This window comes from Fusarium falciforme, chromosome 4, assembly GCF_026873545.1.
Source record: "Fusarium falciforme chromosome 4, complete sequence".
Lineage (NCBI taxonomy): Eukaryota > Fungi > Ascomycota > Sordariomycetes > Hypocreales > Nectriaceae > Fusarium > Fusarium falciforme.
The window spans coordinates 613,085-627,246 of NC_070547.1; the positions used below are offsets into that span (position 1 = coordinate 613,085).

At 53.6% G+C, this 14,162-nt stretch overlaps 6 protein-coding genes across 6 annotated transcripts; 5 read left to right on the forward strand and 1 right to left on the reverse strand.

Annotated features, from left to right (window-relative positions):
- Positions 1-336: 336 nt before the first annotated feature.
- On the reverse strand, positions 337-1,766 carry NCS54_00495700 (Hypothetical protein; the record flags this gene model as incomplete). Its single annotated transcript, XM_053150476.1, has 4 exons — positions 337-598; positions 647-1,095; positions 1,231-1,286; positions 1,532-1,766. The coding sequence occupies 4 exons, from the start codon at positions 1,764-1,766 to the stop codon at positions 337-339; spliced, it is 1,002 nt and encodes a 333-aa protein (XP_053006451.1).
- A 1,487-nt stretch (positions 1,767-3,253) lies between these two features.
- NCS54_00495800 (Hypothetical protein) lies at positions 3,254-5,853 on the forward strand (the record flags this gene model as incomplete). Its single annotated transcript, XM_053150477.1, has 2 exons — positions 3,254-4,549; positions 4,600-5,853. 2 exons carry the CDS (start codon positions 3,254-3,256, stop codon positions 5,851-5,853), a joined length of 2,550 nt encoding a protein of 849 aa, XP_053006452.1.
- A 1,250-nt stretch (positions 5,854-7,103) lies between these two features.
- NCS54_00495900 (FA-desaturase domain-containing protein) lies at positions 7,104-8,461 on the forward strand (the record flags this gene model as incomplete). Its single annotated transcript, XM_053150478.1, has 4 exons — positions 7,104-7,160; positions 7,216-8,017; positions 8,068-8,236; positions 8,284-8,461. 4 exons carry the CDS (start codon positions 7,104-7,106, stop codon positions 8,459-8,461), a joined length of 1,206 nt encoding a protein of 401 aa, XP_053006453.1.
- Positions 8,462-8,980: 519 nt separating this feature from the next.
- On the forward strand, positions 8,981-10,990 carry NCS54_00496000 (Zn(2)-C6 fungal-type domain-containing protein; the record flags this gene model as incomplete). The annotated part of the gene is made up of 5 exons (XM_053150479.1): positions 8,981-9,014; positions 9,068-9,227; positions 9,276-9,996; positions 10,043-10,641; positions 10,687-10,990. The coding sequence occupies 5 exons, from the start codon at positions 8,981-8,983 to the stop codon at positions 10,988-10,990; spliced, it is 1,818 nt and encodes a 605-aa protein (XP_053006454.1).
- Positions 10,991-11,353: 363 nt separating this feature from the next.
- NCS54_00496100 (Zn(2)-C6 fungal-type domain-containing protein) lies at positions 11,354-12,395 on the forward strand (the record flags this gene model as incomplete). The annotated part of the gene is made up of 2 exons (XM_053150480.1): positions 11,354-11,980; positions 12,033-12,395. 2 exons carry the CDS (start codon positions 11,354-11,356, stop codon positions 12,393-12,395), a joined length of 990 nt encoding a protein of 329 aa, XP_053006455.1.
- Positions 12,396-13,052: 657 nt separating this feature from the next.
- Positions 13,053-13,964, forward strand: NCS54_00496200 (Hypothetical protein; the record flags this gene model as incomplete). Its single annotated transcript, XM_053150481.1, has 2 exons — positions 13,053-13,300; positions 13,355-13,964. 2 exons carry the CDS (start codon positions 13,053-13,055, stop codon positions 13,962-13,964), a joined length of 858 nt encoding a protein of 285 aa, XP_053006456.1.
- Between the last annotated feature and the right edge of the window lie 198 nt (positions 13,965-14,162).

Sequence of the window (14,162 nt, forward strand, 5' to 3'; positions counted from 1 at the left end):
GCCGACGTGAGAAAGAGACCAGGGCATTTGCTTTGCTTTGCTTTGGTCTGCTTTGTTTTTATTTTTATCACCGCTCGCTAGCTTCCCGAAGTTCCCAGCCACGAGGCGTCAAGCCCGATTGGGGGGAGGCCAGGTCAAAGGGGGCATGGGCGGCAAAAAGGGAGGGGAGGGCTTTTGTAGTGGTTGCTGGGCACAGAAAGGTGGCGTGCTGTATTTCCGTTTGCAATCAAAACAATAGAGACTATTCCAAACAAAACGCCCAATTCTTTCATTAAGTATTCTATATAGTACGTTCATGACATTTGCTGTTGCTGCTACTGCTGCGTATAATCGCGCTTAAGTAGAACTCGTAGTCTCCACATCTATCGCCAGCTGCGTCACGTTGAAAGTGACATACTCATTGTTGGAAGAGTAGGCTTCGGTTCCCCAGGCCATGTAGCCGAGGTAGTCGGTGGGGGACGGGTAGTCCGTGTCGCTCATTGACAGGATCTCGTTGATCAGAGGGGAGAGGTCGCCGCTGAACTTTTCCACGGGATCCTTGACGTACCATGTGAGCACCTTTTGCTTGGTCTCGTCGTTGACGCCGACGTAGAGTTCGCTGAGAAGTTAGCACATGGAAAACAGAGTCATGGGATACAAGACTCACAACTTGACTCCATGAAGAGTCTTGGTCGCCACAGGACTCGCGCCGCCATTGAAACCGATAGGCTGAGTAGCAGCTCCGATGGCCGCAAACCACACCATGATTTCGTGAGAAGCGTCCTCACTGACCTTTGACTTTTCCTTGTCCTTGTCCAAGAACATATCCATGGCGACGTTGGCGTTGACCTCGCGATCCACGAGATCATCAAAGTCGGACTTTGTGATGTGCTTGCTTCCCTTGGCCGACGTGTTACCAGCAGCGTAGGTCCAGGCAAAGTCGACCTCAATCTTTTCAATCGTGTTTAGCTTGACGGGGAACGTGTCGCCTTCAACCATGACGTTGGGGAAGGCGTGCACAGGAGCCTTGACATCGTCGACGGGATAGGCCCAGACGCTGGCCCAGTTGGGCGCCGTGAACTCTGTGTCATAGGTCTTGTTGTTGTGGATGTCGACCTGAGCATCGTGTTAGGTATATGATGAAGCAGGTGGATCTCTATCAACGGCAGTTGTGATGCCATGCCAGGATGGTTGATGGGGATGAAAATCCGGGGACTCGAGAGATGAGATGAGAAAAGGCGTCAAGCTTACATATAAACACATTCCTCCCTTTCCACCATCCTTCACACCCCACTGATTGGGATTCACTACATCAAGTCAAGTCAGTAAATTGTAACACAAGCATGTCGCACCGAGGTTGAGCCAAGCTCGACGTTCATGATGCGGCTCAACCATCAAGGCGGCAAGGTGCATATGACAGACGCGGGGGAGGACAAGGAGGCACCAAACGGTCTGGCAGGTGTCTACATCTACTAGGGGGGCATAGGGAAAGGATAAAAATAACAATGGGTAAAATGAGTGTGAAAAAAAAAGCCATGAAAAAAGTACTCACGTGTAAACTCAAGGCCCTTGGTCTCTGGATGAATACCAAACGACTTTTGGCAGTACTGCTCGACCGTGATGCCATTATCGTTGGGCCTCTTTGGCTTGGTCGGGTCAGGCTGCGGCTTGAACAGAGGAGGACCTCCTGTGGCCTCTCGATGCTTCTCGAGGCCAAAGAGGATGCCGAGAGTGATGGCGATGGGGAGGGCCAAGAGGCCAAAGTTGACGAGGAAGCGAATCGTCATGGCTGACGGGGGTGGGGGAAAAGACGAACGAACGATGGACGATGAGCGAGTGAACAAAAGAGAGAAAAATCTATACAGTTGAAGATTGTCTTTCTCTTACTCAAAACGATGGCTTCCCTTTGCCCTCCTCTCGATCGGGAGAGATCAGAATAACGAGCGAACGAACGTCTTGGGGGGCAACGGAACGGATGATGGACGACGACGGGCAGAATCAAGGAAAACAAGCCCGAGAAATGGATGCCTCAGCTCAGGTTTGCACGCAGCTTTCCCTTTTCAGCCGCCAACTAATATTTTTTTTCCCTCGCTCTCTCTCACACATGCTTCCAGGGGGAGGCGAAAGAGAGAGTAAGAACCCACACACACCCCCCCTTGCGTCGGCTGCGGAGAGTCCATCCATGGTCTGATTGAAGGGAAGCGCTCTTCTGCTTCGATAAGGCGCACACCCCCCTGTGTGAATGCCGAACCGAAGGAGGGTACCCACAGAGTGAAATCTAGAGGCGGAAGGGCAATGGCAGATCCAATGAGCGACCGGCACCGTAAAGAGCTGGCCACTGGAGCAGCTGAGAAGGTGTGAGCCCCTGATCAAGGACAGGGATGGCCCCTGGCTCCCGGGAGTCGTATAGCTGCGTGTGGTGGAGTAGGGCCAGTCTAGGGCGATCTCTCGATACGAGGAGGAGGATGGGGGGCCGTGGATGTCACTGCAGGAACGGGTAGAGAGGGGAGCTGAGGAGCTGAGCGCGCTGTCAACTTTTCAACTTTGGCACCTGGGGCGATGCCGAAAGGAAGGGCCGTTCCCAGGCAGGCCACCAGTTCAGGTCAGTCAGTTGGCACGTCACGCCCGCTACAGGCCAGGCCGGGCCAGGACAGGACAGCAGGCAGTGTCTCTGTTCGTGCCGCATGGATCTCTCCATCTCTGCCGCCCTCGCCGGGAGAAAAGGACAGGGCAGGGGTGGCTGGTTGGTCTTTTTTTGTTCCTTGGATTGGTAACCGTCGATGTGCGGGCACTCAGTGACTGAGGGCGGGACGTGCCAATGCCAGTGCCAGTGCCAGTCAGTGACGGAACCCGTACATTCCAGCGCTAGCTACCTTACGGCACGCTTTTTTCCCTCGCACCCCCGGCCTCCTCTCGTCACTCACTCTCCCTTCCGTCATCCCATCCCATCCCGTCCCATGTTTTTTTTCCTTTCCTCTCTTCAAATCAAGTCAGCCTTGGCCATTATCTCTCGTTCATAGTCGCCTTGGTAATCCTTCTTCTCTCGTTTTTCTGTCTGTCTGCATGCATGAATATAATACCAATCTAGACTTTCGTTCATCACACACCAAACACTCGCTGCAGAGAGCTTGGCTCCAAAAGCTTACATCCCGCCAAGCGTCGACGCCGAGCATTTGCTCGTCACCCCGTTAACACCCACCAACCCCAATCCAAATCTCTAATTTGCTCGGGCCTGTCTGCGCATGCGTCAGGATCTCGAGTCGCTGCCGCCAACATGAACGGGTATCGCGGATATGGCGAGGGGGACCAGGACAGGGAGTATAGGGAAATGGTTGAAATCGACGTCCAACGTCAGCAAGACCACACACAGCAGCAGCAACAACAGCGTCAACAACTGCCTCAGCAGCAGCAGCCTCAAGACCAGTTCTACCAGCAAGACCTCCACTCGCCTTATGGTCCCCCAGAGCCTCAGCAGTATACACCCTATTCACCCTATCAAGCTCACGACGACTTTCAGCAGCAGCAGGGCCAAGGCCGCTCCATCACTGAGCAGAGCAGGCAGACACCGATGAGACCGTCTCCCGCACACATCGAAGACTACGCTCCTGCACCCGCCCCCGAATGGCCTCTGTCGCCCGCCGGTGGTAGCCCTCAGCCTCAGCACTACTTCAACGAGACCCCCGTGGACTCGAGGTCGGCCACTCCCTCTCTGAGGAGCGGCCAGGCGACACCCGGGCACAGGCATCCCAATTCCTCAGTCGACTGGAGACCTTCCAGCCTAATGGTACCACCCACGCCTCCGAGTACCTGCTTTCACGATCCGAGATTCAGTGTCACTGACTATTCCACCTCGTCCGATGAACAGAACCAGAGTCACCTGAGTCTCGCGGCACTCTTGCCAGGATCTACGGCTCGCAATTCGTCAAAGGACTTTTCTGTAGATGAGAGCGCCATCCAGCAGGTTCACAAGCGGGATGACTCGGACATTTGGAAGGGATGGAAGCGCTGGGTCTTCAAGCTGGTGCCCCTCCTGACCTTTGCTAACACGGGCCTGTACATGGCCTACCTCGCCCTGAGAATCGCCTGCGTGATATGGGCACAGAATGCTGCCGGAGAGGTATATGCCGCCGCTTGGGTCTTCATCGCCGTCGAGATTGCCGTTGCCATCCCCTCGCTGATGCACAACACCTGGACCATGTGGTCTATGAAGAAGAGGCAGCGTCCCAAGTTGAGGCTGACGGGCAACGACGTGCCCACCGTCGACGCCTTCATTACCTGCTGTGGTGAGGACGACGACCTCGTCATGGATACGGTTCGTGCCGCCTGCGACCTCGACTACCCCCGTGACCGCTTCCGAGTTGTCATTCTCGATGATGGTAAATCCGCCGGCCTCGAGGCCCAGTGTGCCAAGCTCGCCCTCACGTATCCCAACCTCTACTACATGGCCCGAATCAAGGTCCCTGGCCAGCCTCATCACTTCAAGGCCGGTAACCTGAACTACGGTCTGGATCAGGTGCATCTGCTTCCCGGAGGAGCCGGCCAGTTCATGGCGGCTCTGGATGCCGATATGGTAAAGATTACAGCCTCGTCCAACGCCCAATGGTTTGCTGACATGGATAGATTCCCGAGCGTGACTGGCTCCGTGCTGTTCTCCCTCATCTCCTCGTCGATCCCAAGATGGCTCTCGCTTGTCCGCCCCAGCTGTTCTACAACACTCCTCGCTCCGACCCCCTCGCCCAGAGTCTCGACTTTTTCGTCCACGTCATCGAGCCCATTAAGGACGCCCTCGGTGTTGCCTGGTGCACTGGTTCCGGTTATGTGGCTCGTCGCGAGGCTCTCGATCAGATTGGAAACTTCCCGCTTGGTTCGCTGGCCGAGGATGTCGCTACGTCTACTCTGATGCTTGGAAAGGGATGGAAGACGGCCTACGTCCACGAGCCCCTCCAGTTCGGTACTGTTCCTGAGGACTATGGCAGCCATCTTAAGCAGCGAACTCGATGGGCCATTGGAACCGTCGACACGTCTTTCAAGCTCAACTTCTGCCTGTGGGGTGACAAGGTCAAGCAGATGACGGTTGCCCAGCGATTCTCGGGTTTCCTGTACGCTTCGCTCAGCATCTACACCATCCTGCTCACCATCTCGCTCTTCGCCATCCCCATCATCCTGATCATGCAGAAGCCCCTGGTCGCCTACGCCACCGATGAGCAGCTGCGATGGCTGGTCCGAGCCTGCTTTGCGTCCGTCATTTCGAACCGACTGTGCGAGTTTGCCCTGTTCATCCCCGCAGGTTACCACACCGGTCAGCGAGGTTCCCGATACCAGCTCTGGATGTCGCCCTACATCGCTCTGTGCATCATTCGGTCCTTCATCCTTCCTACCTGGTTGGGTGGACAGACCCAGGCCTTCAAGCCTACCGGTTCTCTTGGCTCTGCCCTGAACGAGCGCGATCCCAAGCTTAGAAAGAACATGTTCCGCCGTCTCTGGGGCATCCTGATGAACTACATGGCCCTGTTCCACCTGGCGTTTGTCTACCTGACTCTTGTCGCGGTGGTGCTGACATCGTTCCGGTCCTTTTCGACTCAGGACACGACTCGCGGTGTGCTCTTGGGGCTGCTCACGCACGCCTTCTGGCCGCCGCTGACCTTCCTCTTCATCTGCAGCTCTCTGTGGACGCCCATCTCGTACGCCATCGACCCGCCTGCGATGCCGGACCGAGAGGATCTGCTCAACCGCGATCCCAAGACGCAGGTTGCGCACCCAACCAAGGCGAGCAAGAAGATTGCTTTTGGTGGACAGGCTGCGTGGTTCGAGCTCGAGTACACCATCACGACCGCCTACACTTGCCTGGTGTTTGTCGCCTCGTTCATCTTCTGAGAAGGGGGGTTGTAATCACGACTGTAACGATAATGTATGAGGAGCAGAAGAGGAGGTGAGGGAAGAAAGGCGGTCGGGTCAGGCAAGCAGGCGTCCTTTGAAGGCAGGCAACCTTTGAGAGGCAACCTTTGAGAAGGGCGGAAAGATCTGAGGACATCATTTGAAAGGCGCAACGAACGACATTTTGGGCATCGGTTTTTAGTATATACGCACAGCAACATCATCGTGTACCGCGACAACAATAACATATAGATAGAGGGGACAACAAACCAAGGGAACGAACGAACGAACAAACGAACGGTCAAGGCCCTGGAGGACGATCTGCACGCACGAATGTCCCAAGCGAGGCTTTTTAATAATAGAATGCATTGAATTGAATTGAACCCAATTGAGTCAGCCGATCAGACTGTGCCCTGCTGCTGCATGAATCGCGTCGTGGCCACAAGCGCAGGACCGCCATTCCTTGGCCTGTTTGCCGAAACGGCGCGGCGAAAGTGTCGGGATTTACAAACATCCCTTCATCCGCCTTTGCATAACTTTTCACATTCACATGGCAAATTAATGCGACTCATGTCACTCCAACGCCGAAATCTCTTCTAGACCGACGGAGTTTCCTTGTTCCAGAAACGGCGCTAGGTAACGTGACCAGTCACATCCTGCGGATTGGTCTTATCAGCTCGTGGCACGACTCCACAATCCAGGAACCTGGTCTCAGATATCAACAAAGTTTTTGCCCGACTCGTCCAAACGAACGACATGACATGAGCGTAGCCGCCAATTGGCCTCCTTCACCGCTTTCAAACGGATACGATGCGAATGACCCTTTCTCGTACACGACATCTGCCCTTCTCCAGCGCCCACAGGCAGGCCAAACAGCTCCATGATTTCCCGCATCGTGGGCCCAGCATCGCCGCTAAATGGCCCAACACCCCGGCCCCATTGGCCTGGGCAACGGGATGGAGTTCTGGACCCCTATTCTCCAAGGGTCTCTCTGCTCTTGTTGAGCGGAGACTGGGGGGTCAAACGCACTTTTTTTTTTATGCCATGGCTGGATTAGGTATGGGAGAACAAACGAGGGGAGGAGGAGGGACAGCTCTGGGTTTAAAGCTGGGACGAGAGCCAGCAGGGAGGGAGCCCAAGGAGAGAAAAATTTCCCACCTTTCTTTCCCTTCTCTAGCAAACATCAATTGGTCTGAGGTCGCTGGCTCGTCTTCTACGTCTCCCAATTGTTCTGTCTAGATCAGCTCAACATGGCTACTCGACAGCGTACTTCGACCACTGTTGTGGTTGAGAAGCCTTCTGCCAAGGTCAGTTCTACTCTGCTCACTGTTTCTCTCTTCAGCTGCTGACTCTGTCGCAAAGGTGACTCTGGAGCCTCAGCAGCAGCAGCCTCAATTCCCCGATATCAAGACCATCAAGGATGCCATCCCCGCCCACTGCTTCCAGCCCTCGCTCTTCACCTCCTTCTACTATGTCTTCCGCGACTTTGCCATGGTGGCCACCCTCGTCTGGGCTGCCTTGACCTACATTCCCGCCATCCCTGACCAGAGGCTGCGCGTCGCCGCCTGGATGGTCTACGGCTTTGTTCAGGGCCTCGTGTGTACTGGTGTCTGGATCCTGGGCCACGAGTGCGGCCACGGTGCTTTCTCTACTCACGGCAAGCTCAACAATGTCGTCGGATGGTTCCTCCACTCGTTCCTCCTGGTGCCCTACTTCTCGTGGAAGTACTCTCACCACCGCCACCACCGCTTCACCGGCCACATGGACCTCGACATGGCCTTTGTGCCCGCCACCCAGCCCAAGAAGCACAGCATCTTTGCCGGCATCGACCTGAACGAGCTGTTTGAGGACACCCCCATCGCCCAGCTCATCAGGATCGTCTTCCACCAGCTGTTCGGCTGGCAGGTGTACCTCCTGTTCAACGCCAGCGCTGGTAAGGGCAGCAAGCAGTGGGAGCCCAAGGGTCTGGCCAAATGGTTCCGCGTCAGCCACTTTGAGCCCACCAGCGCCGTGTTCCGCCCCAACGAGGCCATCTTCATCTTCATCTCGGACCTCGGCCTGGCCATCACCTTCACCGCCCTGTACTTTGCCTCCAAGGCTGTCGGAACTTCGACTGTTCTGTTCCTCTACGCCGTCCCCTACTTCTGGGTGCACCACTGGCTGGGTAAGATTTCTTCATTTGTGAGAGTAGAATAGCTGCTGACGTGATTTTAGTCGCCATCACCTACCTCCACCACCACCACACCGAGGTCCCTCACTACACCAACGAGGGCTGGACCTATGTCAAGGGCGCTCTCGCTACTGTTGACCGTGAATTTGGCTTCATTGGCAAGCACCTGTTCCACGGCATCATTGAGAAGCACGTCGTCCACCACCTTTTCCCGTGAGTATTCTCTGTCGCTTGATGTGAACTCAATCTGACCTTGCCAGCCGTATCCCCTTCTACAAGGCCGACGAGGCCACCGAGGCCATCAAGCCTCTCCTGGGCGACCTCTACTACCACGACGAGCGCAACTTCCTCGGCCAGCTCTGGTCCGTCTTTGGCACGCTCAAGTACGTCGAGCACGACCCCACCAACCAGGGTGCCATGCGATGGGCCAAGGAGTAGAGCTCCACGGCTGTTGGGGCCCCATGCAAAGAGACATAGAGATTAGACGATGGGATAGACAACGATAGACCAAACGACTAGACACACAATGCTATAGATCTAGAGCAAATGCTTTCTCGGCTGGTATCGGATTTAGACGCTCTGAGATAGAAAAGGTGAAATCGGATGATGAAACAAAATGGAGTTGCTTGTCCTGTTCGACTGCAATGTATTATACCAATAGAGGCTGAATCAATGACCTTAGCTCTGAACATTTGTCTGCGACGCTTGGGTTGGTGTCCAATTTGACTCAATTTGAGATGGCCTCTGCGATTGGGCAGAGATGAGCTTGCTTTATCGATCTAGATCCATCCAATCCTGAGACAATCTCTCGCATGAGATTAAGATGGTCGTGGAGGTGTGGAGACCCTCAACAACGCCAAGACCAATCGACTTGATTAGTCAGTCGTTTGCGAAGCTTTCATCGGTCAAATGATGTGCCCTTTTCCGATGACGAGATGGAACTGAAGGCTCTCAAAGATGGACGACGTTGCGCAAAGCAGCAGGCGAAAGGGTAAGTAAACTAAACAGTGCTATTGCTTGGATTGTTTGCTGATGGTCATGTAGCCTGTGATTACTGTGTCTCGCGCAAGATTAAATGTGATGGACGGAAGCCGACGTGCTCCAACTGTACTCTTTATGGTGTCGCCTGCAAGATTACGACGGCCAGAAGAAGAGCCGTTCTTCGAAGCGCTGCGACGATTCCCTCTGCGGTTCAGCCACCACAGTAAGAGCCTCAAGTATCGTGATGGGGAATTTCACTGACATGGTCCAGGCCGGATCGAATGCAGGCCCTCGAGGAGCGGTTGGCAGGCATTGAAGCTCTCCTCTCGGTGCTGACGGGTACAAAGAGTTCTACTTCAGTTTCTGTGCCGGCGGCTAGATATCCTGATGTCAGCCTTGACGATATTGACATATCCACTCCTGCAGATGGTCTAGCGACTGATGCGAGTCCAACGCTTTTCGAACCTGATCAGTGGCCGATGCCTTTGACGACGCATCATCACCTGGAGCTGCCGCCTCTTTCAGAGATTCTCCCCGTGGTGGATAATTATTTTAAAAAGTATAACCGACTTATGCCTTTGTTTGATGAGCCTACGTTTATGAGGATGCTGCTTGATTGGCATTCCTCTCCGAACAAGCGATCCATGGTTCCCTGGGCAGCAGTCAACATCGTCATGGCGATAACATACCGCGTCCTCGAGGGTAGATACATGGACGATCCACCGCTCGCCCAGTGCCTCCGCAACATCCGATCCGTCATGACGGAGTTGATGACGCCGGGGCAAGACCTAATGGGAGTCCAAGTTCTTCTCGCAATGTCGATCTTTTATCAAGGGTCTGCTGACTTTCAGCTTGGCATTGTTTTGATGGGGAGTGTTGTTCGGTTGGCGCAGAGTCTGAGGTTGCATTCGAGATTGGCGTCGCAGGGGGTTTCAAAGGCGGAGACGCTTTTGAGGTGTCGTGTTTTTTGGATTGCTTATATCTATGATAGGGTATGTATTTATCTTTGGAGACTTTTGCATTGCTAATGGTTTATAGGAGCTGGCGCTGCGGTGTAAATCGCCTTACTATCAACTCGACAGCGAGACCGACCTCGACCTACCACCCGCAAACCCTGAAGATGGTCTGGGAGTCATCACTTCTGACACGGATTCTGTGCAGCTCAACTTTCTGCGGGCTCGGGTGCAACTTGCTTTTATACAGGGAAAGACGAATGATCTCCTCTACAGTCAAAAGGGACGGAAACTCACGCACGAGCAACGATCTAATAACATCACCCGCATCGAAGAGAGGATGACCGAGTGGCTCAGGACTATACCTCCAGAGTTACAAACAGCCGAAGGGATAAAGCAGCGTCTTTCACCGATGCCTACGCTGTTGATGCTTAATATGTTTTACCGCCATTTTGAGTGTCTGATTCAACTGCACTCCATCTTTTCATTTGACGATGTGTGGATTGATAGGGTGAATAGCTATCTTTCGCCTGCTGTCATTGAAGTCAAAGATGATGAACCGGATGGAGAGCTTGTGCGAGCTGGTCTTGCGCCTTTGCCGCCTGGATGGACGGGGTGTGTGAGCGGTGCGAGGTTGTGTCTTGAACTTCTCACCATGGGACGACAGAGTGAATTTACGCTCTGGTAAGTATTCTCCGCGTGTGCTGAGAATGGTAGCTGACTATGTAGGCTTCATACATGCGGATCATACTCCTGTCTCGTCCTCCTAATCGTAAACATGATTGAATTCCCAGCCCACGACCACGTCTCAACAGACCGGAGGATCTCGGATGCGTGTCTGGTAATGTTTGACGCCATGTGTCAAACACTACCCAAAGATCCGTTTGCAAAGTTGTTGGGTGTGGTGAGAGAGCTGGATCGACGCGCAAGAGGACAAGTAAACCGTTTGATGCGGACAAAGGAGGGAATCGGTTTGAGTGAGGAGATGAGCCCTTCTCTTGCGTGGACGATTCTGGAGGATATGGAGTTGTGATTTATAACCTGTAGGATCTATCTAATTTGGGGTGTAATGTGTCTGATTGGGTGCTTTACGCTTGGGAAAGGGGTTTGAAAGTTTGGTTGATGACGAGGTGTTGACGGAGGTCGGAAGTCCATGGAGTTCCGGGCATCGGAGTTCCGCGTGGGACTGCGCTTTGAGGATTGTTTATGATTAAGGGATTACTACAGTGAAACTGGTAGATTTACAACCATTAAATTCAGAGTGTTTCTCTTATTCCGCGTTTTGCTCTGAACTCTTGATTGTTTCATCAATACTTGACAGAGCTCAACACGGCTCCCATATTCATCCTTCATACAGTTCCGCCATCTGAAACCCCGTCTTGACAATTGATACAACATGTCCGGCACCGTCATAATAACCGGCGCCAACGGCTCCGTAGCCCTAGGCTTCGTCGACCATATCCTCTCGTCCTACCCATCGTACACCCTTCTCGCCACCGTCCGCGACCCATCCGACGCCAACTCTGCAAAGCTCTCTAACATTACAACCTCGAAACCCAACGCAAAGGCTCACATCGAAGCTCTCGACCTTTCTTCCCTCGCGGATGTACGATCGTTTGCTGAAAAGACGGCCGAGAGGGTCAAGAGTGGAAAGTTGCCGCGTATCAAGGCCATTGTATGCAACGCTTTCACCTGGTCTTTATCAGAGACCAAGTACACGCAAGATGGCCTCGAGGCATCCTTCCAAGTCGGACACCTGTCACACTACCTCCTCATCCTCAAACTCCTCGGATCCATGGCTTCTGACGGGAGGATTGTCCTCCTCGGCTCCAACACGCACTATCCCGACAGACCACACCCGCTCACCAAGCTCATCGCTCAGATTCCAGAGGACGTGGAGCAGATCGTGAAGCCTTTGCCTGATGAGCCTGGGCAGGAACATGATCGTGGGTTTCAGAGGTATGGGATTGCCAAGTTGGCGAATGTCATGTTGATGCATGATCTCAACACAAGGTTCAAAAAGGCATGTTTCTCTGATAACCCAACCCCTTGCTGTGTAAGTCTAACGTTTTTAGGATCCAAACCTCTCGGGTATCACAGTCACGGCAATGGACCCAGGCGGCATAGTCGACTCCCGCGCGCACACGGCCCAAAAACCCGTCATCCGCTTCGTCCTCGGCACGATATCACATCTCCTCCCCCTTACAAAACACATAACAAGTTCATTCCGTCGCTCCGCAGACGCGGGCAAAGACCTAGCAGAGTTGAGCGTCGGAAAGGGGTTTGAAGGTATAAGGGGATATTTCCTGGGCGTCAAGAGGGAAGAGGAGGCTCCGATGACCAAGGATGAGGGTAAACAGAAGATTCTGTGGGAGGCATGTTGGAAGTGGGCGGGATTGGAGGAGGGGGAGACGGTCTTGGTTGGTGCTGCGCCTTGATGGTGGCGTCAGCCAAGATGAAGATGCATGTTTCGTGTAGAGAAGCTGTTTGTATTGGGTTAGTTGACTATCAATTCTGGGATGCAGTCGTATGTCTACCTATGAATGGCCGTGATAGCCCCTGCAACCGCCATCATCCACCACCTCAACTCGGCGTAGGGTAACCATTATGCGGGCTTGGTCTAAGATCATCCCCTATGCGCTGTACACTAATATTTGAACAAGGGCATCTATTCAAGGTCTTCTTCCCCTTTATTTTCCTCAGGATAAATGTTTGAATCTCAGCGCACGTCATGCCAGTCAGGTTCATCTCCCAAAGACGTCAAGATTGACGTGCCAGCTGAGGTGACCAAGACCGCCAAGAACGCATCGCGATGAGCACCTCAACATAAAAGGGGCTAGAATTGCAACAGATGCCACCACGCAATTGCTTTCCTCGCTGATATACCCAACACTCTTTTTTGTCTCTTAGAAGGAAAGTGAAAGACTCAGCATCAACATGCTCTTCCCATACACACACCTCTTGGCATCTTACGCCCCCAAGTCGTTGGCTAGGCTTGGACAAAGGATTTCGGGCCCGGCAGCAACTACAGAGGCGAAAGGGCACTCCGAACTTCAGCGCCTGGCAACGTTTCGGACGAGGACTGGCCTTCTCTCATGGCAGACTACGACCTCATCCGCCGATGGTCAATTCCCGGCTACAATATCTCTCAGCCCTACGAAGATGCCGACTCAATTGCCGGATGGGCTATTTCTCTTACCGTTCGCGCCAAGATCACCGCAAAGGGCGTCGTCATAGATGATGACACCGACGCTGTCTTTGCTGGCTCCATGATCCGCCTCGAGCCCCCAGCTGCTCTCGTCGACGACGTGGTTGAGCGCCAAGGCTTCTACATGTCGCACCCGTAGTGGTGTGTAAGTCTTGGATACTACTTCCTCAACCGCGACAGCCGTTTCAGCGGGTATGAACTCAAAAGGCTGATGTATGGAAATGGTTCATGCGAGGCCACATTCAACGACACGTGCCTCGACGCCTTGGAGAATAGCCCTACATGGAACGGCAGAGAGTGGGAAATTGGCAACCCTCGGGACCCTCCAGAATGCAAGCTCACTGTCGACATGGCCTCAATTGGGGCTGCAGAGAAATACACTCGGTGGAGTGATGAAATTGGAAAGGACCAGTGCAAAAACATCACCTGGCTGAGAGGCACCGAGCTTATCTCCTTCGTCTCCCCGCTCAATGCTCCCGACCAGTATGGGCTTGGCGTCAGAGATGCTAGTTACAGTGCTGGTATGGTGCTCGTCACCTGGGGATATGCTAAGAATAGGAGTTCTGAGTCTTATTATGAAACTGAGGAGGCCAGGCAGCCTGTCTCAGAGTTGGTCTGTATGAGGGGTCTAAACAACACCCCGGAGGAGAACCAGCGCATTGAAGATGAGCGTAACGAGGGTAAAGAGGGGGAAGAAGAAGAAGGCGAAGATGATAGTGCCGCAGTCGGTGCAAGAGAGGCCATGTTGCCAACGTTGGTCCTGCTTTTGCCCCTGGCAACCCTCTTTGCGCTGCTGTAGGATATCTTAGCATCGCGATGCTGCTCTCGATGAACGAGCCTTGATTTCTTTTAAACTTTTGCCAGAAATTGAGTGCGTCAAGTGAATTGTGTCGATGAATGAATTCTGTGCCCTAGGTTAACATGGTATGGACAAGTCTGTTTAACAATCTCTAAGAGCATTGAAGGCAACGTCCGAGTTCTCAGGTGCCGAAACCAT